This window comes from Cornus florida, unplaced genomic scaffold (assembly GCF_030987335.1).
Source record: "Cornus florida cultivar Cherokee Brave unplaced genomic scaffold, ASM3098733v1 CherokeeBrave_3.0.0_Hap2_Chr09, whole genome shotgun sequence".
NCBI classification, from domain to species: Eukaryota; Viridiplantae; Streptophyta; class Magnoliopsida; order Cornales; family Cornaceae; genus Cornus; species Cornus florida.
The window spans coordinates 57168999-57194538 of record NW_026775579.1 but is presented as its reverse complement, the minus strand read 5'-3'; the positions used below and the strand labels follow the sequence as shown (position 1 = coordinate 57194538).

Below are 25540 nucleotides of genomic sequence, written 5' to 3'. Positions count from 1 at the left end.
ATAAATATATATATATATATATATATATATGCATGTATATGGATAAATATTATATATAGCAACCCATATTAAGAGACGAGGGTGGTGGTTGTGGGGGTGGTGGTTACGGCGGTGAGTGAAGAGAGAGAAAGAAAGATGAGGTGACTCTTGTATGTGTGGCTTTATGTGGTGACAGTTGATCGCCGGAGAAGATGGTGGAGGCGGTGGTGGCCGGAGGAAATGGAGAGGAGGGGGTAATACGTATGTAATATGTATATGTGTATGTGTGGGTAAGGGCAAGTTTAGAGTCAAGAACGAGAATAAAGATGGAGGTGATTGGGAAGGCTGAAATGATTTGCCCTAAAAATATTATGTGGAACATAATCCAATGAATGGTTAAGATGGCAAGGTAGTTTCGAAATCAACGATCAGAGTTTAAATAGAATTGGAAAGCTAGAAGTAGATTGGACTTGGCTCAATAGAGGGTGAGACTTGGTAAAATATAGCATTTTGGATGAAATGCACCATTGGAGCCAAATTGTTAAAATATAATATTTTGACACTGTAATTCCTCTCAAAATATAAATTTGGCAGCCCGAAATAACATTTAGCATTGGAGATGCTCTAACATATCAACAAGCTATTAAATGTGTCTTCACACAACAGACAACTCAGCTTTATTCAATGCGTGACATCAACAGCACAAAAACCTGGCGATGACATATTTTGATTTTGAGCAATCGTCAATTCAACTAATAAACAATAAAACAATGACTCTAAAAATGACTAAAAGACTTGAGACAACAGAACTGACATATTTGACTAACCATTTACAATATTGCCAACACAATTACAGCCCTTGTACATAACTTAACCCCAACACCCAAATTTATGCGCGAGCTTTTGGTAAAATTTAATATATACACATAGCCTCGGCTGCTTTAATATGGCGGGCAGGAGCTCCATTACCGATTAACAAATACTCTTATTTCATGCTTTCTTCTTGAATGTGCGATAGATGAGTACTCAATGCTGTCTTGTTACTCAGTAATGTATTTCTTCTATAAGTTCACTGGAGGACTTCCCTGAGTTTGGCAAACAAAAGACAGATCAGTTCTCTTATGACGAACATATAAACACGGTCTCAAGAGTGATCAACCATCCACGGGCATATAGGTAAGAATTAACTGACTAGTTCACTTTACACAAGTGACTTGTCCGATGTTCAGCAGTAAAAACTCACCTTAAACAAAAGATCATGTGCAATATTCTCCCAGGGTAATGACACGGACATTAAACAGCACTTAAGGGGAAACATCTCTTCATCAGAACTTCGGGTGGCTCCAGCAGCTGCATAGGCATGTTTTGCCGCCACAGATGCAACAGATGCTGCTCTACGAACAATTGTACCGAACCCAAATCCCCCCTTGGACATCTGCGTCGATGAAGCTCCTAATTCTTCCTTGCTTTGATCTGATATGTTAACATCAAGAAGTTTCAGTAAATGACAATCTTTGCAGTTTGCAGACAACAAAATTCATAGAATGACTCGGGCAGAAAAGTTTTGTTTATGACGATAATTCACAAGTTCAATCAGGACTCTAGAAATAAAATACATTTGCCGCAGAAAGCAGAGAATTCAAAATATAAACCTCTGGAGGTCTATTAGAAGTACAAGCCCACCCTTAAGGAGAGTTTAGATTTATATTGACAATAAATCTGTGGGGAAAAAATTCTACAAAACTTTTAAGCCGAAAGTTAATATGTTGCACAACCACAATATCCAATAGAATCAAATAATTTATAAATATCTATGTTCACTTGCAAGAAATACAACTGGATAATGCCACAGCATCCTGTTTCTTGATAAGACACTTGCATATTAAGCAAGAGTTCCCAGCAGTTAATAAAGAAGCTCTGGGGGTGGCATTAGTTCATATCAAAAGCCACTAGACTTGGTTTCAGATATGTGCACACGGTGTCATTATAAGATAATGCCCGCAATCATAGTAGCTCATTGACTTGTTTTCATGATCAAGGCATTTATACTCGTACAAATCAGCAGAATAGAATGATAAGGACGGGAAAAACAAAACTGGCCTCTAAATCAGTTGTCATATTAACAGGTGAGTAGAAAAATAACAATCAAGTTACCAAACCAGGGAATGACCATTAACCTAGAGTTACATTCCCTAAAGACTAATTTTACTGGTCTGCTGCTGCACAAGTCATGTCAGAAGCCATGTACATCTTTGTTGTGACACAAAGGTAGAGAGCTTCCTACTAACACGTTCCGCAAAATTATAATTGGTAATTTCAAATAGTTCAGTAAAAATAAATCGTCAGATGTATGTTGTGAATTTAAACCATATGACAAATTTTCTTAATTTGATAATGAGATATACTACCTATACGAATAACTACATCAGTTTATGATGTTCCACAACTGTAGAAATTAATGATAAAGCTGTTTATGATTAGGTTTTTTGGAGAGGTAAGGTTGTGTAAAAACTTCTAGATTTAGGGTTTTAAAGGGAAGAAGGAAGTTTATGATGTGTGTAAATGAAAAAGGTTCAGATTAGGGTTTTTAAAAGGAAAAAGAGTTTGTGAAGTGTGAATGAAGAAGGACCAGATTTGGCATGGTTTAGAAATGATTGGTTGTAGGACTTAAACTAATTTAGAGTTTTAGACATTAAAGGCCAAAAGATAACGAAAATATTGGGGCTTATTAGGCCAAGGATGGAAAGATTTGAGGATGATATATAGACTGTTGTGAAACTGTATACAATTCGAATACAGAAACTTAAAAGAAGGAAAATAAGGAAATACTGTCTCAAGAACCACCTGAAGATAAGGTCGCATCAAACATCATATAAAGATTCAAAAGCTTCTCTCGAACTCCCAATATTCAACTCCTTGAATAGAAAAACTTAAGGTCTGCTGGAGTACCCCCTAACTGTATTAAGAGAACTTCAAAATAGGAATTTTTGATTCTTTGTCTACCAAGACTATTCACGACCCACTAAAGACTACATATATAGAACCAATAACATAAATCGACACAATATATGGTCCATAAACCATTACTACAGCCTATTTCCAAACACTAAAAATTTATAAAAATAATCCCAAAAAAAAAAAAAAAAAATACCAGCAGCATAGTGACCTAAAACCATTCACCAAAAAATAAAAATAAATAAGACTAGTATTAAAGCTAAACATCAATAAGTAAGCTTCAAATCAAGCTCCATATCACATTCCCAACTTGACCTTTTCTTGTTAGAATGCAGTGCATCATTTTTGGGTGGAGTGTGGTGGGAAGGTGGAACAAGTGATGAGTTCCACGATCACTATTTGAATTTAAATTGCTGAATATAACTAAGATCACTGCACAGAAAAGGAAAAAAAATACATTGTTCCTGTCACTGGGCGCCACCAGGTGTTTAAATTTCGGAGGAGAGAGCTTCAATTCTTATCTTCAAATATGGATCAGTTACAATTTATGTATAGTGAAAGTATTATAACCATGAAATTAAAATAAATAAATAACACAACCTTTTATAACATCACTAAATCAACAGATATAATCTAATTTACCTACAACACCTGAAACAGCTACTTCAACTTCCCCACGTCCTCCAGGACCCTTCATGTAAATCCTGTCTCTTTTCCCAGGGTACTGACCAAGTGACAACAGGCTCCCAAATCCAGATTTCCCAGCTGCAACGTGGAGGAAAATAGAAAAATAGATAATTACACCATATTTCGGGTAATATGTACTTCACATTTAAGCAGAGTGCACACAAACTTCAGAAAATGACAGTTAAAAACTTAAAGCAAGCTCTTCAATTAAAAAATGAGAACCAGAAACTCAGAAAGTTCATTTCCATGAACTGTGAACTTTTGGATTAATCATTACAAACTACACCAGTTCATCACGGTGTAACTTTAGTTAGGTAAGTTGCCAAGTTTTAGATTAAACAAGGGTCAAGAAAAACTGTAATTCACCAAAAAAATATTTCCATCCAGTATTTTAGAGAAGAAAATTTCATTAGATGAAGCAAAATCATTGGTAAAAAAAGCAATCATGAACAGATCCACATATCTCAATTTTTTTGAGTATGATAAAAAAATATATATATATTTTTTTGAAACAGAGATTGATACATGGCTATAAACAAGCTCTAGAAAGAAAGAAGGGGGAGGGAGGGAGCATTAGGTAGGGAGAAAAGTTCCAAGAAAGAAAGAATGTCATTAAAATTAAGTTAAACACTCTCTGGCAATCACTACACTCAGAGTCTAGATGAATGGATTAGCAGTCCGAGAAGTTAGACACACTTCTGTAATACATAGTAAGATGTTACTTAGTTGCAAAGCATATCTCTTGGGTAAAATGACAGATCATGAGAGACTTCAGAAGGAAGAAACAATAGTGAAACATCAACTTCAGTATTCAACTTTTTAGCACTGGGACTAAATGCGAACTAATTCACCTATCAAATGACTACAAATTCATTTTAAGTAATAAAAACCACACACTCTGCTTAAATAAAATAAGCCTTGAAAGGAGTGTGTTCCTTATTTCAATTTCTTATTTTATTTACCAGTCACTATCTCAGAAAATTATAGCATAGGATTCCCAGAAATTGTAGTCAATGACTTGCCCCAACTATAAGCAGCTTTGGGTGGATTCACAATCTCAATCAGTATGTACTCCTTAATGAACTGTTGAATAATCATTACTACGATACTACAATTCGTACAAGCAAACTAAGTAGAAACAATATTTACAAATTTTGAATCTCTTAACATGACATCTACTAATCCATCATTTAACATGAGGGGAAAATACAATACATCCCAAATAAAAGAACATAAAAACTATTTCTATTCTTTAAAATGAAAAATTACATAAATTGGGTCTGAGTAATAGATATAATTACCATCGTATGCTTCTCGAACCATTTGATAGCTGACAAATCCCGAAAAAAGAGTGATCTGCAACCACAGAAGACAAAAATGTCAAAGATTATAGCAAATTTCATAGCCCCCCATCCCTCCCCCTCCAGGGAAAAGAGACTAAAATATCAAGATAATAGCAATTTCCATAACCTCCCATCCCTCCCCCTCCAGGGAAGAGAGAGAGAGAAGGAAATGTATATAAAAAAAAGTTTCCAATTATCGTTTTAAGAAATCATTTAATTAGTAATCCAATTTCAGATTCTCAACATAAGTAAAAAATGATAGATTATTTTCCTACAACATTACAATACAACATAAATTATCAAAAGACAAGCTACTCAAATCTCACCCATCTGTAGCAAAAGTAAGAAGAAATATAAAATATATGCTATTATTAGCAACATCCTCGAGCATGGGAGAGTTCAAGTCTCAAAGCAGTCATTATTAGCAAAGTACTGCTAAATGTTAGGCTTGTGTTAGATCTTCCCTTCCTAACATCTTGCGAAGGTGAGACATTAACTTGGTAATGTACTTTTTTTTATTACCAACACCCTCAGGTTTCCAAGTTATGTATCAAACATCCTCAATGATATTGAATGGTATATAAGAAAAATCCCTTTATTTTGACAAAAATAAAAATTAAGCCACAATTTTAAAGAATGTTACAAAGGAACAAAATTGCAACCACAAATTCAAGACAAAACAAATATAAGGAAAAGCTAAAAGAATAAATTGTGGATCTTGTGGTTTCACTACTTGGTAAGATAAGGCAAAGCAAATAATGATGTGGCTGCACACACACACACACACACACACACAGCTGCTACTCAAACAATGATACACAGTCAACTAATATATACTTTATGCATGCTGAATTGTAATCATTGACATGGCATTCCATCCATTTCAGAAGACAACAATCAGATATTTCAATTTCAGTTGCCACTAATTTTCTGTAGAGAGTGATAAAAAGAAACACAGTACAGCAATTTATAGCTCACTCAACTAGAAAAACATTAGTTCACTTATAGCATGGTTTGGAAATTTAGCTCAGCAACTAAGAACTCAGCCAGATCAGAAGCAAGCACTGGTAATTATCATAAGTAATGGCCATATCAAACCTTAGTGTTATTTGTCTTTCCAGAATCAGTGTTGATTTTAGAAGAAGAAATATCACTAGAACTGCACACTCGTGTCTTTTCACTAGGAAATGCTGCCCCATCATGTGCATTTAGAAGTACACAGTAGCAGTGATCGGGTTCTGTCAAGACCTACAAAATAAAAGTTCTAAAATGATAAATAAAAAATGCATAACCGAGTACATAATCCAAACATGTAAATAGAAACATTGTATAGTTGACCCCATTAATCTCCAATCCATCCTTTCAGTGATGAACCATGAATAAGACACTTTGGAAAATATCTACTTTTCATTAATTTTATTCTTAAAAAGTTGCTGCAAGTAAAATGTGCCAAATAAATCTGACAGACACCCGAGTAATTTTCGAATGAGAATAGACCAACATATGACATGTTCTTCAAATCGGAAGAAAATAAATGTTGAAGTCGTGTTTCTCCAGTTAGTCAACTAATTAAGTGTAACAGTGCATAAATCACTTTCATTTTCCGTTTCTTTAATATACATTCAATTTTAGACTTCGCATATGAATTAAAAAAAAAAAAAAAAAAATCGGTTTTTTTTTCTGAAAAAATCAAAATATTTCTCAAAAAAATCAATCCCAAAATCCAATTGTATCATTTTGCAGTTGATTCTGTTTAATAAAAACATTTCAAGGCACAGAATATCCAATGAGTAGTTTTTGTCCCACCTTCCTACAATCTCTCTGAATGCTCAAGAGCATTTGTGTGTGTGAGAGAGAGAGAGATGGAGTGAGATAGAGAGAACGTTTTTGGAATAGATAATTGCTGTTAGTGCTGACAAAGGAGATAGTGAAATTGTTGGCACTATGATATATTTGTTCCCCAGTGATATTTGAGTTGATCAGACTGACTTTCAAGCAAGCTGCTCCGAAACAAACTAAAAGGTGTGTGCCGCACTCACGAAGGACTATCAGCGATATACTGGAGGAAGGTGGGGATGACGTCAATTCCGCATGACCCTTATGGGCTGGGCCTCCGATCGTCTTATATGGGGTCCTCCAACCCCGCCTTAGTCCAACACAAGGTGCTCGATGTCTCAAAAGGCGCACACTTTGGTGGATTCATTTTGAATTTCATTTTTGAGCTGTCGATAGAATGAAATCTTTTCTGATACAATCTAAGTGAGTGTTCTCCTTTGGCCGATTCTACCACAACGTCGATGATGGTGGCCATGATGACAATTTCTATTAACAAATGGAAGATGGTGGTGCAATGGAATGTCGGTAACAATAGAGAAGTTGGAGGTAGGCAAAATTAGGTTTGAGTATGAGTGCAATTAGACTGCTGGATTCTCCTCCTATCTCCACCTTCCCCCGTCTTTATTATTTAAGTTGAATCCTCTGTTCTCAAATTTCTCCAAATTTTGTAATAGTAAGTAGTGATGATACAAAGAAGTTCCAGAAAAACATTCGACCGAAAGCAGAAAAGAGATGAAGATGATATTGATGACGAGAGAGAGAGAGAGAGAGAGAGAGAGATGGTTGAAATTTCTTGTACAACTGATGTAGGACAAGAGAGCAGCCTTAAATAGCTAAGAACTCAAAGAATTCAGAGTCTGAAAGTTCAAGAACTAGGGCAGAAATTTGGAGGTTTGATAGTAGAAATGTAGAAAACCAAAGGGGAAGTGGTTGTTAATTAAAATAAACAGAGCTATGGTTCAAAATATTAGTAGAGAGAAAGGATTGAAAACAACAAAAACCTACTGGAATCACACCAACAGGTCCAGGTATCACACTTAGAGAAGGCCTCACACCCTTCACAAATTGTGAATCACTCACAAAGAAATCTCAAAGATATTTTTATTCATTCCTTGACTGACTCAGCAAGTTTACATCATACCCTTCTTATAGCAACTTATGACCCTCAGATTACCCCATGATTAAGGTAATCAAAAGTTGACTCTATAGCATAATAAAAGTAATCACTCCGTAATTGAGGTAATCAATATTTGACTCTAGCATAATAAAAGTATTTACTATGGACGGATGTAATTTGATCGAAATTGATGCAAGCTACCATAATTATGCAATTTGACCAAATCCCCCTAATTATGCAAGACTCCAAGTGGACCCATCGTCTAGCATGTGCCAAATTAAGGTTTGAGCCTTAGAACCCTCCTTGCCACGCCTTTTATATACCTTAAAAGGCTGCTGCCACTGTTCTCTATCAATTCTCCCTGGCTTGGAAAAACTCGACCCCGGCGAGGTAAATGCATGAAATTGTTCATAGAGGTCTAGAGCTAGATGTTGGAACTCACTGTCGCTAATCCATCTACAATCAGAAAGTGGCCGTCCTTTCCACTTAACGAGGAATTTTTGATAACCGCCAGCCCTTGTTGAAACAAGTTGATGATCAACAACATCTTCTATTTCCTCCTTTACATGTGGGGCTGGGGGAAGGCGAGTGGTAGGATCAACAAGAAATGGATCAGCAAAATGGCCTGAATGCAAGGTGAGATCTTCAATGTTGAAGACTTTACTGATACCCATCTCTTCTGGTAGGTCAAGAACATAAGCATTGGAGCTAATTTTCTTGAGAACTTTGTATGGGCTAGCACTCTTTGCGTGAAGCTTCTTATAAGCACCTTTAGGATATCGTTCCGGTCTTATTCGCACCATAACCATATCTCCTTCCTCAAATTCAGTAATCTTCCTCCGCAAATTAGCTTGTGTTTTGTAAGTCTCATTGCTCAGTGCAATCTTCCTTCGAACTTCTGCATGGATGTCTCTGATATGCTTATTAAAAGCATCAGCTTCAGCACTAGGGCGTGCCACAATTGGTAAAGGAACTAAGTCAATTGGTTTCCGAGGACATAAACCTGTCACAATCTCAAACAGGCTTCGCCCTGTGGATCTGTTTACAGAACTGTTGTAGGCAAATTCAGCCATAGGAAGAATCTGGTCCCAGCTACTAATATGGTCACCAACAAGACAGCGAAGCAAATCACCCAAGCTGCGATTAATAACCTCAGTTTGGCCGTCAGTTTGGGGGTGAAAAGAAGAGGAAAACTACAGCCTTGTATTCAGCATCTTCCATAATGTGCGCCAAAAATTACTTATAAATTTTGTATCTCGATCAGAAACAATGGTGTTTGGCAATCCATGAAGCCGAACAACTTCTTGAAAGAAAAGCTTGGCAATGTGGACAGCATCGGATGTCTTGGAACAAGGAATGAAGTGTGCCATTTTTGAAAAACGATCCACAACAACAAATAAAGCATCATGACTGCGACTTGTTTTAGGCAACCCAAGAACAAAGTCCATGCTTAAATCTTGCCACGGCTCATGAGGGACTGGGAGTGGCGTATATAAACCTGTATTTTTCTTTCTTCCCTTGGATATTTGACAAGTTCTGCAATGAGAAACAATTTTGGCCACATCCCGTTTCAAACTTGGCCAAAAAAAATGATCTTCCACCATGGCAATGGTCTTATCTCTTCCAAAATGACCTGCTGCCCCACTAGCATGCAACTCCCATATCACATGTTCACGAAGAGACGTCTTAGGCAAACAAAGTTGAGTTCCTTTGAAGAGATAACCATCATGTACCGAATAATCAGGATATGTACCCTGCTGTCCAGCTATCAAATCAGCATGTATGATGCTAAAGTCCGTGCAAGATAAGAAATCTCGTTTAAGCATATCGAAACCAAGAACTTGAACAGCCATGGAGGCAAGAATATGAACAACTCGGCTAAGTGCATCGGCTGCCTTGTTCTCAACACCAGCTTTATGTTTGATGACAAATGAGTACTCTTGCAAGAATGAAACCCACTTCCCATGTCGGTGGCATTTGAGGGCCTCGTGATCAGAATACAAAACGAACTCCCTAAAAAGAAGGTAATGACGCCAGTAGCGAAGTGCTTGAATCACAGCGTAAAATTCTCTGTCATAAGTGGAATACCTTTGCTTTGCTTCATTAAGTTTCTCACTAAAATATGTAACCGGATGTCCTTCTTGACTGAGTACGCCTCCAATTCCGACTTGTGAAGCATCACATGCAACTTCAAACACTTTTGAGAAGTCTGGAAGGCGTAAAATAGGAGTTGCAGTCATTCTTTTCTTCACTTCTTCGAAAGCCTCTGCTGCTGCCTTTGTCCAAACAAACTGGCTGTTCTTCATACAATTGGTGATAGGGGCCATTATTGTGCTGAAATTTCTAATAAATCGCCGATAGAATGAAGCTAGCCCATGAAAACTCTGTGCTTCCTGCAATGTGCTGGGAATTGGCCAATCTAGAATTGCTTTCACTTTATCAGGATCAGCTTCTACCCCTTTGGAAGAAACAACAAAGCCCAAAAACACCACACTCGGCAACATGAAGGAACACTTCTTCAAGTTCATGTAAAGCTCTTGGCGGAGAACTCTCATAACTTGTTGAAGGTGGGAAATATGTTCCTCCCTCGTTTTGCTGTAGATTAAAATATCGTCTAAGTAAACAACCAGAAAACGACCAATAAAGGGCCGCAATATCTGAGTCATGAAGCGCATGAATGTCCTAGGGGCATTGGAAAGACCAAATGGCATAACAAGCCACTCGTAGAGTCCATCTTTTGTCTTGAAAGCTGTCTTCCATTATCCCCGGGCCTTATGCGAATTTGATGGTAGCCACTTTTCAGATCTATCTTTGAAAATATACAAGAACCAGCCACCATGTCTAGCAAATCATCGATTCGAGGAATAGGAAACCGATACTTGATTGTAATCTTGTTGATGGCGCGACTGTCAATACACATGCGCCAACTACCATCCTTCTTTGGTGTGAGCAAAGCTGGGACAACACAAGGACTTAAGCTTTTCCCGGATAAATCCTTTGGACAGCAGCTCATTAACTTGCCTCAGAAGCTCGGCATGCTCGCTTGGATTCAAACGATAAGCTGGAAGGTTAGGCAATGGAGATCCCGGTACCAAGTCGATCGCATGCTGGATATTACGTAGAGGAGGGAGTTCATTAGGGAGATCTTCAGGAGATAAATCTGAGAAATCTGACAGCAAATTGGCGACCTCTGATGGCATTGAAGAATCATGAACAGCAGCAGTTTCTTTGATTTCCCTTGCTACAACAGCATATACAACACCCATCTCTTTACTTTCCAATTGAAACCTCTTCTTGGAAAGGAGATTGAGGGGCTTTTTCTTGTTTTTCGCATCATCTACAGCCTGTCCACCTTTATATTTCTCCATTTCAGCTGAGGACATACGCTTCAAAATAATTTGCTTGTTGTTAAACAAGAAAGTGTATGTATTCTCCTTCCCACAATGATACACATCTCGATCATAAATCCAAGGCCGCCCAAGAAGAATATGTGTCACTTTCATGGGAATTACATCACACCAAACAGAATCATTATAAGCTCCACAAGAGAAAGAAACGAGACTACGTTGAGTTACCGGAATAGAAGTACTATCTATCCACGCCACTTTGAATGGTTGTGGATGTGGTTGGACTGAAAGCTTGAGGCGCTCAACAATGGCTGCAGACACAACATTCATGCAACTTCCGCCATCAATAATGACCTTTCGAGCTTGATTTCCACAACGAACTAGCATTTGAAAAATAGATGTGCGCCGCCAATCTTCATCTTCAACTTTAGGGGCTGCAAGGATGTGCCTCATAACGGAGATTGATGGAACATCTTCATCCTCTTCTAAATCATCAGGGTTGTAGATCCCATAGTCAAACATGTTCCCATTGTCCTCTCCCCCATGTTCTTCAGGCTCTTCTTCAGGCATTATCCCAATGTGTAAATTTTTCTTTGGACATTGGTATGCCATGTGACCTGTTTCTCCACATTTGAAGCACTTGTTACTCCTTCCACTACCTTTGTTGGCCACAATACTCTTCCCTTTAGGATCAGCCATGTTAGAAAAGGGCAGTTTTGATCCAGCATTTCCACCAGTCGGCTGCGTTGGTACTGATTGTGTGCTGCGATTTCCATCACTGGACTTCTTGGGTGCTGCATCCCAGGTTTGATATCCAGATCTTCGAGCCGTTTGATAACTCAAGTATTCCTCCATGTCCAGTGCAACCTGAAAAGCATGTTCAACACCATATAATGACTGGCGAAGCAATTCCCTTCTGATATCAGACCTTAGACCAGCCTTGAATCTTGCAAGTGTTTGCCGCGGGTCTTCCACAACTTGACTTCTAGTCTTTAACTCATCAAATCTTTGCATATATTCTGCGACTGACAGGCTGCCCTGCTTTAAATTGATAAGTTGATCACACAGTTTGTCATGGTAATTGGCCGGCATGTATTTCTCTCGAAGCTTTGCCTTCATTTCTTGTCATGTGCTGATTAGTGGTTGTCCCAGCCTCCTAATATCCCCTTCAACACCAGTCCACCATATTTTTGCTAGGCCCACAAGCTTCATTCTAGCAAATCTCACTCTACGATCATCATTCATATCATACCAATTAAAATATTCTTCAATCGAAGCAAGCCAATCCGAAAATATAGTAGGATCAACCTTACCTTCAAAATCTGGCACCTCCATTTTAATTTTCTTTGTGATATCCCCAGCGTTATCATGTGGCACATGATAATTCATTCCCAACAGATTTCTCGAAAACTCGAACATTTGGTGTGGTGGTGGATCAGCCCTCACATTCTGCCTTTGCTGCATATTTAAAGGATGTTGTTGCTCTCGACCACTGCCATCATTTGTACTGGATGCAGCAGGAGCAAAATTGTTAATAGGCTGACACATTCGAGCTTCTAACTCATTGAATCGGACATTCAACCCATTGAGCTGCTCCACAAGCTTAGATATCAGCTCATCTTGCTGATTAATACCCGATCTTTCATTTCCTGATTGTGTCGACATGATGTCAACTCAAGCTCTGATACCAAAAACTGATGTAGGACAAGAGAGCAGCCTTAAATAGCTAAGAACTCAAAGAATTCAGAGTCTGAAAGTTCAAGAACTAGGGCAGAAATTTGGAGGTTTGATAGTAGAAATGTAGAAAACCAAAGGAGAAGTGGTTATTAATTAAAATAAACAGAGCTATGGTTCAAAATATTAGTAGAGAGAAAGGATTGAAAACAACAAAAACCTACTGGAATCACACCAACAGGTCCAGGTATCACACCTAGAGAAGGCCTCACACCTTCACAAATTGTGAATCACTCACAAAGAAATCTCAAAGATATTTTTATTCATTCCTTGACTGACTCAGCAAGTTTACATCATACCCTTCTTATAGCAACTTATGACCCTCAGATTATCCCATGATTAAGGTAATCAAAAGTTGACTCTATAGCATAATAAAAGTAATCACCCCGTAATTGAGGTAATCAATATTTGACTCTAGCATAATAAAAGTAATTACTATGGACGGATATAATTTGATGGAAATTGATGCAAGCTACCATAATTATGCAATTTGACCAAATCCCCCTAATTATGCAAGACTCCAAGTGGACCCATCGTCTAGCATGTGCCAAATTAAGGTTTGAGCCTTAGAACCCTCCTTGCCACGCCTTTTATATACCTTAAAAGGCTGCTGCCACTGTTCTCTATCAACAACTCTACCCCAACCCAACCCCCTTTCCCTCCACCGGCAAAGTCCACAAGAGAAAAGGAAATCATGAGAAAAGATATGCATGAGAAGAACAACACTGCTGCTTTTTACTGATCCTACCTGGAATCAGCTTTTATTGTTATATGAGTACTCTGTGCAGTTTAATAAATTCAAAACAAGACAGTTTTTCCTAAGTTGCATGAGCTGTGCTAATAAAAGGAGTGTCTTCCATGCACTTAATATTGAGCAGACTAAGCTATGCTTGCTGGATTGTGAATTGATCAAAACTACTTGAAAATATGGCAAACAGGCTAGTTACATGAAACTTGCTATATTTTAAACATCATTCTCAGGTGACTTGTGAAGCCATCAAAATTGTAAATGTCAAAACTTAAAAGCCCAATCACAAAAAGAAAATCAATTATTATTATTATTATTATTTTTTGGTTATATCAGTACTCTGTGCACTCTTTTTGGGCCCGGTCCTAGTAGTGTGGGCTTGTTACCAAACGAGGCATTTAAAGTGTTGCATGCTTGCCAAACCTCCAGTCTAGCAGGGTGCCCATTTCTGACCCACTTCCTCACTCAAATTGGTGTGCACCCAACCCATTACAAAAACAAAGTCGAATTAAGCTAAAAGGACCAGATACAAGTTACTTCTATACATAATACATGTTAAAGAATAAACATATTACCACTGCATCAAATGTGGAATCAAAGTCATCAACTGCAAAACATATATCTGGATAGGCAGGTGTTGTTTCTACTTCCTGTATACGTATCAGTGACGCTGTCAAATAAATGTGAGGAAATAAAAACAATAAAGGAACTCTAGTCTTGTTGATAGCAGAACACTTGCCTTCGTTGAGTCCAAGTGGAAATCAACACGACTTGGGGATGCATAAACAGTCTTCACAACCTGGAGAGGAACCCATGGCCATACTTCAAACAATCATTGATGCACTCAGTTTTGCATCCAATTTAATCAAGCAACTAGGAGACAACAATAAACAAATAAATTGATGCAGATGTTGGTGCCACATATAGATGAGGTTTGACATAGAGTTGAGAAAAAAAAAAAAAAAAAAAAATTCCTTAAATGTGATAAACAACTGCCAACATGTCCTGAAAAGAACAAGTTACCCATTCCAACATGGAAAATGGTGCTTAAATAGAAAGAATATAAACAGTTTCCAAATTAAATCAGATACATCTTTTTTTTTTTTTTTTTTTATAAGTTAAATCAAATACATCATATTTGGCAGAACAAACTCAAAGTCATTAAATAAGCATCAATAACCTGAGGAAGAAGAAGGTCGTGTAAATGTGCAAGAAACCAAGGTATGACAGGTCACAGGTGGTACAAAAACAGACACCAAATTGATCAATCGGTGCATCTATTAAGTACAATACTTTCCCTTACAACAAATTTCACAAGCACCATTTAAGAAATATATTGGGCAAGTATGGTATGGGAGTTAGATTAATGAGTCATGTATTGGAAAATTCCGAAACAAAATTAAGGTTGCAAGATTAAACAACATTTCTTGTCTCAACCAACAAAACCTTGCCTGAATAGCATATCCTCCACCTCCCTTCGGAAAGGTTGAGGCCAAGCCCTAGTGGGGCATGTCTGTGTGTGTAAATTTACCTATTAAGTACAATACTTTCCCTTACAACAAATTTCGCAAGCACCATTTAAGAAATATATTGGGCAAGCATGGTATGGGAGTTAGATTAATGAGTTATGTATTGGAAAATTCCAAAACAAAATTAAGGTTGTAAGATTAAACCACATTTCTTGTCTCAACCAACAAAACCTTGCCTGAATAGCATATCCTCCACCTCCCTTCGGAAAGGTTGAGGCCAAGCCCTAGTGGGGCACGTCTGTGTGTGTAAATTTACCTATCAACCGCTAATGATATCAAAAGTGCAGAAGTTGAAGCATAAAGAAGAACGTGTCGAAAATTCATCAAACTCAATCACATATTTAGATTAAGGTAGCGAATACAAGAATCTAGAGATTGGAATTATTCACTAGATAGTTGGACCTCCCATGACCCTGGTTTGAATCTTTAGAAGGCTTGAATCAATATTCAATCGAACTTGTGTTGGATTGATTAAAATTCTGAACGGATTTTAAAATTGAAAAATAGAGAGCTTGGATCGATAGAACATCACTCAATCCAATGAGCTACGATCGATTGATCCAGATGGGCTTATCCTCGAAGGTCCCATGAGTTAGTTAGACCAATCAAACTTGCCAAAGATTCAATCGAATGGTGCTAAATTGTTTTGGAACTTTCGAAAATCAAAAAAAATTTAATTGATTTAATTTTCTTATAAGGACTACTATATTGGCTATAAATATGGGGCTATCGCCAGTGTAGGGCATGCCTTTTACTTATTGAGAGATTTTATATATCTTTTAGAGAGAGCTTTGTGAACCAATATAGGGTTTATATAGAACACCATACTCTATGTGATTAAGCAAATCAAAGCAAGGAGCACATCAGAGACTATCATCCAATCAATCAACTGAGTGTTTTTGTGAAAAATAAGAATTTGACCAACCATGGAGAAAAAACTTGTTAATGAGCAAGTTTGTCAATCATCATCAGCATAGTTCAAGGAGTACAATGTTAGGATACAAATAATATCAAACTAGCTTATCAAGGACATATTTTCACAACTCTGAGAGCTGAATGCAGTGTTTCAGATCAAATATGATCATAACTTACTATTAGATGTAACTCCAAACAAAGCAAACGGTAAAATAAATTAATTCACAAAGGTGTGAGAGCCTGCAAGAGAGTGTAGTCTTGCTACCGTGAACACAGGATTAAACTCATTTGATGTGAAGTGTAGTTGCAGTACAGCCTTCTGAGGATCCCAAAACCTTAATCGCGGCAGCCAACTTGGTCTAATCAGAAAAGGTCGCTTGCACATTACATATCACAAGGCAGTTAGTCACAACATGCTTCTTCCAGCTACAAAAATGGAGTAGGTAGGAAGACAACTTAACCACGTATTGAGACATATCTTATCTAATTTATCTCACATCACCCCTCAAGTCCAAGGATTCTGAAGAGTGATAAAATCCAGTAAGGATTTATTACAACGACACATTTCCAATTGATATTGGCTATAGCACTTCAACTTATGGAGGTCAGAGTCAGACCAAAGAAACAAACAAGAGAAAATCCTAATACTTTATATTTGAAGTTCTAATTTTACTAAATTTCTTTCAAGATTTACTTTTCATATTGTAACATTACTCTTCATGATACTGTAAAATAGTATTCATACTCCTGTAGCAGATACTGATACCGAAGCAGTGTTTCTTTAGTTCATCTTTCAATTATTATATCATGGAGGGTTCGAACTAATAGAAATTAAATCCTAATTAGGGATTTGTCCTAGATTCTATAAATAGTATGTAGACTTCTACCAAGTGACCACTTGGGCTTGTTTGATTGCTTTTGTTCTTTATTTTTTTGTTTGAATGATAGTGATTCCTTAGCTGATTTATTGGCTTAAATTTGTGCTTGTTTGATATCTTCCCTTGTATACTCACAAATTTTTAGAGAAGGTACCATGGACTCCCACTCATTTCTTAGTCATAAGGTAATAAGGGAAGTCCGTCAACCACCAATAGATGAGAAGGATGACAATGAGGAGTTCCAGAGTTGCAGAGTCTTGGTTTTATGACCATCATAATACCAAGTAAAAATGCCAATAATAATTTGAGTAAAATTTTTTAACACCAAAAACATTTAATATTTATAGTCCCCCTAAAAACCTGTACCTCCTACTCTTGTACAACCTGTAATTAACTGTTTTAAGACACGTGACCAGAAGTATAAATGAGCAAGAATGTCAGAGCACATGCATAAATTTCAGTGCATCCTTTCCTATATAAGCTTGCTTCTTGATTACCTTATTAAATTTCTGCTTATGTTTTTCATTTTCTTCTTTAAATTTCCCTGCTATATGCTGGAGTAGATGTTTATAACATTTTAAAACACAGAAGAAAAGGATGAGAAATAACATAAAACACATCTTCCCATCTGGTATTTTTAGATATATTAACTACTAAAATCACATAGTAAACTGCAGATACCTTGTATATAGAAGACAATGGTTTGTCATGGCCAGTCTGATGATTTCGAAGGACCTGGTGACTGAAAACACAACATTTTTCTGCTTACAAAAATGGAGTTACGAAGCCACACAAAAGAGAGAAAAAAAATTAATGGCAGAGTATTGCACAGCATAACCAATAAATATTTCTTTTCTTTCTGATGATTTAAAAGAAAAAGTTATCATAAAAAATAAATAAAAAAAGAAGAAGAAAAGGATGACATCCAAAAGTCATATAGTATTCAGAAAGAACATTCAAAATTAGCATGCACAAAGGTAGGGCGTAAGCAAGATAAATATCATATATATTGAACTCCTTTTATATTTATGAATATTATCATTTAACATCTTTTTCAACCTAAAAAAAACAATGTTACATTACCCTTTTTTTTATGGTGCAGATGCTAGACCCCTCAAACTAAGATAAAACCATGAAGGGAATATCATGCCAACTCTCAGAATTTTTAAAAACCCACAACTTTAATTATAACAGACCTCAGAACATTTACATGCATTGCTTCCAAAACCCCCTCCTCTTCACTTATATTCATAATTATTAACACACACACACACACACAGGTAGTGCAATTAACCAATCAGTTGCCATATTCCAAAGTTATTGCAAATACTTTCATAACAACAATTTATAATACTTTCTTCCTGACGTGCATTCCCCACTCAATGTTATTATGAAACATCTCTGGCTTATTCCCTATAATCATAATTATCCCAAACACCAAACATTCCTTGGAAGTGTTCAATATAAAGCTACAGTTGCTCTAAAATCAAAGCTTGATTATCTCAACCTTTCTCCATTCAGAGTTAAAAAAAGGAGGAACCTTGTAAATTCTTGGATGACAATAGACTTGAGCACAAATTTTCTCCAACAAAACCAAATGAACCATCAAAGTAGGTCCAAAGACCTTTTATTAGAGTACACAATCTTACAGCATGTACACGGCTTGAATGGGATCTTGCTGCCTCAACCAAAGATCAGAGATTCATAGAAGATTGGATCAGAGATCTTATTTTATGTTAACAAAAAAATCAAGCGGAAAAGGAAGGAAAATTCTAGTCTAGTTAAAATGTGGTTTCCAATATTAGGGGTATAAAATCTCAGTAGCAGTTGAAAAGTGCCCTGAAATCTAAAACAAGCATGAATGATTAGCTTCGGATACTGGATGTATCAAGTTTATTAGATAAAGAACAAGGACTATGATCTAGGAGTATAACAGAAGGCTTGCATGCCAAACTTCAAAATTCATGGCTCTCTGACTTGCTAAATTAGAACTAGAGAACTTAGTTTGCACTCTACTTTTTAAAGCAATCTGAGATCCCTATAAGTTATCTCATAAAGAACCTGGCACTGCATACTTATCTTTCTTGTCTGGGGCAGCCTTCAAACCCTGAATAAGGGTACCATGCCATAAATAAGAGTAAACAACCCAAACATGCACATCAACATGATTGCTCAGCAAAGAAAGAAGGTAAAAGAATGTACAAGTGTACATCATGGCACCCTTATTGGCTCCTTTGGTGTATGATTTTACTTTGCTAAAACAATGAGATAAAATGACACACATGTAGAAAACAAAAGGTTGTCATGAGCAAGTACAAATACATTATGCAACAGAAAAGAAAAGGTAATCTACCTGCAAATTGCTACTGTTACGCTGAATGAGGTGTGGGCAATTAAGTTCAAGTAAAACGAGCGCCTCCAATCCACATCTACTGAATTCTCATCTACTAACTTATCCAACTGGTGAAAAAGTATAAAACATAGTGATCTTAATGAACAGTAGAGGTTAGCTTACATTACAATCACTATGCAAAGGTATCATAAAATCAATTATTAAATTAATGTATCATTTTCAACAATTTTATCAAAAACTTAAAAAGTGAATATATTTCAACTAATATTAAACCAGAAAAAATTCGATGAAAACAGTGCTAAGAGCAGAATTAATGCATCCAAGATATAGGCATACGAGTGCTGACAATAACATACAATTAGAGGCGGAACTCTTATGGTACTTGAGGTTCGGGGACTGTCTCCCCATGTATTTTGTAAACTTCCTAATTAAAAAATAATTAACATGCCCCAAACAACCCCCCCCCCCCCCCCCCGGGGCGCGCGCACGCAAACACACCTACATTTTTGTCACAACCCGCCCAAATGCGTTTACACAGTTGGGAGGCGTCCACACATATAAGTGCCAAGAACCTCTCCCCCCCGGCGATGTGGAACGTCACAATCACCCCCTCTAGGAGGCCTGGAGTGACTCTCATCGCTCCCCCTATCTCCAGCTAGGGATTGGCTCTGATACCATCTATCACAACCCGCCCAGCATGTATAAATATTGTCCACTTTGCACACTCTCCGTACTCACAGTTTTCAAAGCACATCTACATAATTGGGAGGTGTCCCCGCACATAAGTGCCAAGAACCTCTCCCTCCCCGGTGATGTGGACGTCACACTTACCTTCCCCAAGAGAGAGAGAAGTGAAACCTTAAGAGTATGCCTTCCTATATTGTGAGCTTGTGAATAGGTGGAGGAAAAAAATTTGGTCTCCCAAATTTCCATAAAACCCTTTTGATATTGCCTTCCCATAAATAGTAAATTCAAAAACATCAAAAAAAAATGTCCCTCAATGTTTGTAACGAACCTTAATTTGAGCTCTTTCATGCTTTTACCTTTGGAAGCCAACTTTGAAGGGAAAGGTCAAAAAACCCAAACATACCCAATCCTTCTTGTACTCATTTTTTGCCGTCAAAATCCAAAAATTTTGAAAATTCAATTGGAATTTACACCCTTTTGTCCTTAACTAGAAATCTTATTAGGTATCACAGACATTTTAACATATTATCAGCCAATTGGATTTTATCCGTGTGTTTTTATGGAAGAAACAGAGTACTACTGTTTCCTATATTAGTTAATATTTTTTTATAATATTTGTTGAAAACATATCTAATTATGATAGTAAACACATTATCCATCATGAATCAAAGTAAACTAGTGACATGTACACACTGTCAGAGTAATTAACTAAGCTAGAGTTGTAAGATAAGGGAGGCAAGGTCACTCTGATTAAGAGCACTCTCTCTTGCCTTCCCACTTATTTTATCTCTCTTTTTCAGATTCCTTCTTCAGTAGCAGAGAAGATTGAGAGGTTGCAGCGTAATTTTCTGTGGGGGTGTAGAGGTGAAGAGTTTAAGATCAGGTTTGCAGGCCAATTCGGAATGGTGGGTTGGGTCTCCGTAGATTGGTGCCTTTTAATAAGGCCTTGGGAAATGGTTGTGGAGGTTTGGGGTGGAGAGAAATTGGTTTTGGAGGAGGGTTGTGGCTTGTCGTTTTGGGAAGATGAGAGGAAGGTGGAGTTCTCTGGAAGTAAGGGAACCTCAGGGGGTGGGGGTCTGGAAATTTATTCGGAAGGGTTGGGATGATTTTTCCAAACACATTCGGTTTCGTCTTAGAGATGGGAGTAGGATTTATATTTGAGAGGATGTGTGGTGTGGTGATGTTTCTCTCGCCCTCGCTTTTCCTCAGCTTTACAGGATTGTTTCGGATAGGCAGGCCATGGTGGTTAACTGTTATCATCTTGATATTAGAAGATTGGTTTGGGATGTTCGATTCGGGCGTTTCTTTCAGGACTGGGAGATCGAGGAGGCCATTCGTTTCTTGGAGCTGTTGTATTGCTAGAGGATTGTGGAGGAGGATTCAAATCGTTGGTCATGGGTTGGAAACTCCCAAGGGCGGTTTGAGGTGAGGTCTTTCTTCAGGTGTCTCTCGTTTGATCCTGGAGTTCATTTCCCTTAGAAGTCTGTTTGGCGTTCTAAGGCTCCTCTTAAGGTGGCTTTCTTTGTGTGGACTTCGGTTCTGAGAAGGATCTTAACTCAGGATAATTTGAGAAGGAGAAGCCAGGTGGTGGTCAATCGTTGTTATATGTGTCTTCGTGATGAGGAATCAGTGGATCACCTTCTCATTCATTGCTCTTTGGCTAGAGAGTGTTGGGATTTGATGCTTGGCTTATTTGGTTTTTCTTGGGTTATGCCAGGTTCCGCTAGAGGGTTGATTGAGACGTGGAGAGGTTGCCCTGTAGGGGCTCATTGTCAGGATGCGTGGAGGGCTACGCCGCTTTGTGTGTGGTAGTGTATTTGGCTTAAAAGGAATAGGAGATATTTTGAAGGAAAGGCGATGTTGATTTCGGTGCTTAAATTCTCAATTCTTTCCACTCTTTTTTGTTGGGTTTCAGGGAGAGATCATAGTTCGTTGGAGGAGATTGTTGACTTTTTGGTCTCCTTGAAGGCTTGAGGCCTTTGTGGTCTTTTGTATTTTTCTTGGGATCTGCTCCCTTTTTTAGCGATTTTTAATAAAATTTTATTCAACAAAAAAAAAAAAAAAAAAAAAAAAAAAGAAGATAATCACATCAATGAATCAAGTAATTCAGTTCTCAACATGTGAAGTTATTTCAACATATAAAAGCTAAAAGCTTTAACTGGTATTCATGCTGCGATTACCTTAGGTGCCCACCTGCGTACAAAGTAAGGAGAATTGCCTTCCATATTATCATTGAAACCATATCCATGCAAACTCTGCAACAACGTTAATTCGTCAAATATGGTTTACAAGAAAAAATATGAATAACAAAAATGAAATACCATTCAATATATAATTATGTGCAATCATAAACAGAGACCATGGAATTACTACATCATGCATCCGAAAAAAGAAAAGAGCATACCATTTTTCTGACAAAGAAAATTAGATCATCATCCTGGCGTCCCCTTGACTCCTTACCACAAATGAAATATAGATTCATGATGTCGTGCCAAAAACGTTGATTCATTTCAACATCTGAAGCATCTTGCTCATCTACTATGGTTTTCCCTAATAACTTTGAGTGCTTCTTCACCATAGTCAACAACTCATGCCTGTCAAACAAACAGTTCAGAAAAACAAAAATAAATAAAAAATAACATCTAAAAAAGGAAAGAAAAAAAAAATTTTAAAATAATAATAATAATTCACCAATAAACAGTGCTTTTAATTTAGCCCAATTAGCAATCATGAATACTCATCTTTATTAGAAAGAAATTTATTCTATGACAATGATAGATTGTTATATTTACAAATTTGATAAATAACATCACAATTGCAATTCACATACACTGAATTTATTCAGAGATGAATTGAAAACGAGAATGGAATAGAACGAATTCGTACCTATTAGGAGTCTCTCCACTATCGTTTAGCATGACTTCTTGGGCGTTTGTTCGGTCTGCTACGTTCGAGTTCAATGGATTTCAGAGCAATCGTAGGGGTTTCTGTGATCAATCTGTACTGGTTTTAGGGCTTATGCATAGAAACTATCGAAATCAGAAGAGAGACGACAAGAGGTCCTAGCTCACCAACTGTCAAATACACGTTGTTTTGCAGAGTGGAAAATCCTAACACGAGAGTGCCACACGGTGAGCTGCCGCACTTGCTTTTACCTTAAAATTGTGAATAGCAAAGCCACAAAGTGGTAGCGGTTGCCAAAGAAAAAAAGATAAAATGGTGTTTTTTAATTACTCAATTCAGCATAAATTCTGAATGTACTTACCTCTTATCCAATTCGCATTTTTAATATGCTGAAAATAGGAATCCGTAAAATTTTAAATGACACCTTTAATACGCTGAAAATAGATTTAGAATTCGTTTGGTTAACCGGAAATTACTGATAGAAAGTGAAAGGAAAAAAATAGTAAAGTGAAAGAAGAAAAAATTATATTTCTATTATGTATTTGATTAGTATGATTTTTTTGTAAAACTTTTATGAAGAAATGTTGTTTCATTAGTTTGGTTAGCAAAAAAAGTGAAAAAAAAATGATTTATATGTCAAAACTATTCTTAAGAATTCAATACTAACCAATATACATCATGCAACAAGTGTAATAAAAAATATAAATAATTGTTTTATGAATAAAAATATATGTGCATGCATATATATATATATATATATATATATATATATATATATAGTCCTAATTTAAAGATTTAGAAAATTGTAACTTAATTAAGAGTTCTAATTTAAAGGGTTAGAAAGTTATAATATAATTAGGAGTCCTAATTTATAAAAAAAGAAGTCTGCTCCTTTTGTGAGTCTAAGAAAGGAAGATAAATAACTGACAAAGGTATAATTAGAAAATAACATATAATGATACAATTTTCACGGATAACTAAAATTTTCACGTGTTTTATAGAAAAAACATTTTGAGGAAAATGAACCAGTTACGAGAATATCACTTTCCTAAAAATTTTCCTTTTCATGCTAACTAAACTACAAAACAATTTAAAAAATTTCCGTTTCTTTTCCTTTCTAATTAGTTGACGCTAACCAAACAAACCCTTATAATAAGATAAAATTTTAAATAACAGATAAGATACATTATCTATTGCTGAATGTTAAAATTAAAAAAAAAAAAAAAAAAATTAAAATTCTCATTACTTAATTTTCAATTTTATCAAACAACACCGGGTGTTGTATGATTATTCAATTCGATAATTACTCAATTCAATGCTTAATTCTAAATGTATTCAGCACTTATCCAATTAAGTGTGTTTGATAACACACATTTAATATTGTTGAAAATGGTAAGCATCACTTAGCCCTGTTTGATACTACTATTCGGCACTTAACACAAAATACGATTTTTTTAAATCAGGCCAAATTTTTAAGTGACCCAAACCTTACTTAACGCCAAAAACAGAAATAATTGATTTTAAGTTTTAAAATATTTTATTAATGACAAATTTGCCCTCAAATATTATTTATTTAGGAGGTTCACCTACACTTGTCTGTACTCCCTCCTATAAAATACCAACATTTTTTTTTTGTCACATCCCAAATTAAATCTATGGGCCCTTTGCATTCTATTCCCTCCTTGGGTTGATTATGTATTTTTGTTTTTAGTTTACTCCCATTTCTCATAAATTTCAAATAATAATATAAATACAAATAATATTCAACAAGATATATATATATATATATATATATATATATATATATACTGCATGGTTCACTCAAATTTATAATCAACAGTCATATAATGTCTCTCTTACCATTGTTATGATGCAAAACTATTGTATAAATAAAAATTGAATGATTTGTGCGTAAATTCTTCTTTTCATAAATATTTTATTTTCATAAGTTATTTATTTTATATTTTGATTTTGGAATTTTTATAATTAGTTTTGACACTAACATTTATTGCTAAATTGATATATTTCTTTGCTAAAATTCATTAATTTATATTTGTGTTATAATATGTAAAAGACATTCAAGACAAAAATGTAATATATACAACATTCAGATTTCAGCTTTTACAATTATCAAACAATCTTAATGAATTCAACATTTAAAATTAATACAATATCAAACAAGTTTTTAGATTAATACATTCAACACTTAAAATTTAAGTGCTTAAAATTCAGTACTTGAAATTTTCACGCTTAATTTTCACTTTATCAAACAGCACATTAAAATGAGGTAAAATTTTAAATGACCGAGACATCACTTATCACTAAATGTTGAACACTGAAAATTCAAAAGAAAATAAAAAAATATTTATTTTTTAATTACCACTTAAAAACTTCGGTACTTTAAAATTCAGCTCTTAAAAATTTCAATACTTAATTTTCAATTTTATCAAACAACATCAGTGTTGAATGATTATTCAATTCAGTACTTAATTCTGAATAGATTAAGTGCTTATTCAATTAAATGCATT

At 36.1% G+C, this 25540-nt stretch overlaps 1 protein-coding gene across 3 annotated transcripts; it reads right to left on the bottom strand.

Moving 5' to 3' along the window:
- Positions 1-633: 633 nt before the first annotated feature.
- On the bottom strand, positions 634-23298 carry LOC132274036 (uncharacterized). Of its 3 annotated transcripts, none has more exons than XM_059775182.1 (13): positions 22995-23298; positions 22513-22702; positions 22289-22363; positions 19422-19528; positions 17750-17810; positions 16456-16566; positions 14482-14545; positions 14322-14392; positions 6063-6212; positions 4923-4977; positions 3586-3699; positions 1223-1452; positions 634-1064 (listed from the first exon to the last, which is right to left on the bottom strand). In XM_059775182.1, exons 1-13 carry the CDS (start codon positions 23024-23026, stop codon positions 1041-1043), a joined length of 1284 nt encoding a protein of 427 aa, XP_059631165.1. In that variant the 5' UTR covers positions 23027-23298; the 3' UTR covers positions 634-1040. The 3 variants fall into 3 exon arrangements, with proteins under 3 accessions (XP_059631165.1, XP_059631164.1, XP_059631166.1); XM_059775181.1 differs by having other exon boundaries at positions 3577-3699; positions 22995-23296; XM_059775183.1 differs by lacking the exon at positions 16456-16566 and having other exon boundaries at positions 3577-3699; positions 22995-23295.
- Between the last annotated feature and the right edge of the window lie 2242 nt (positions 23299-25540).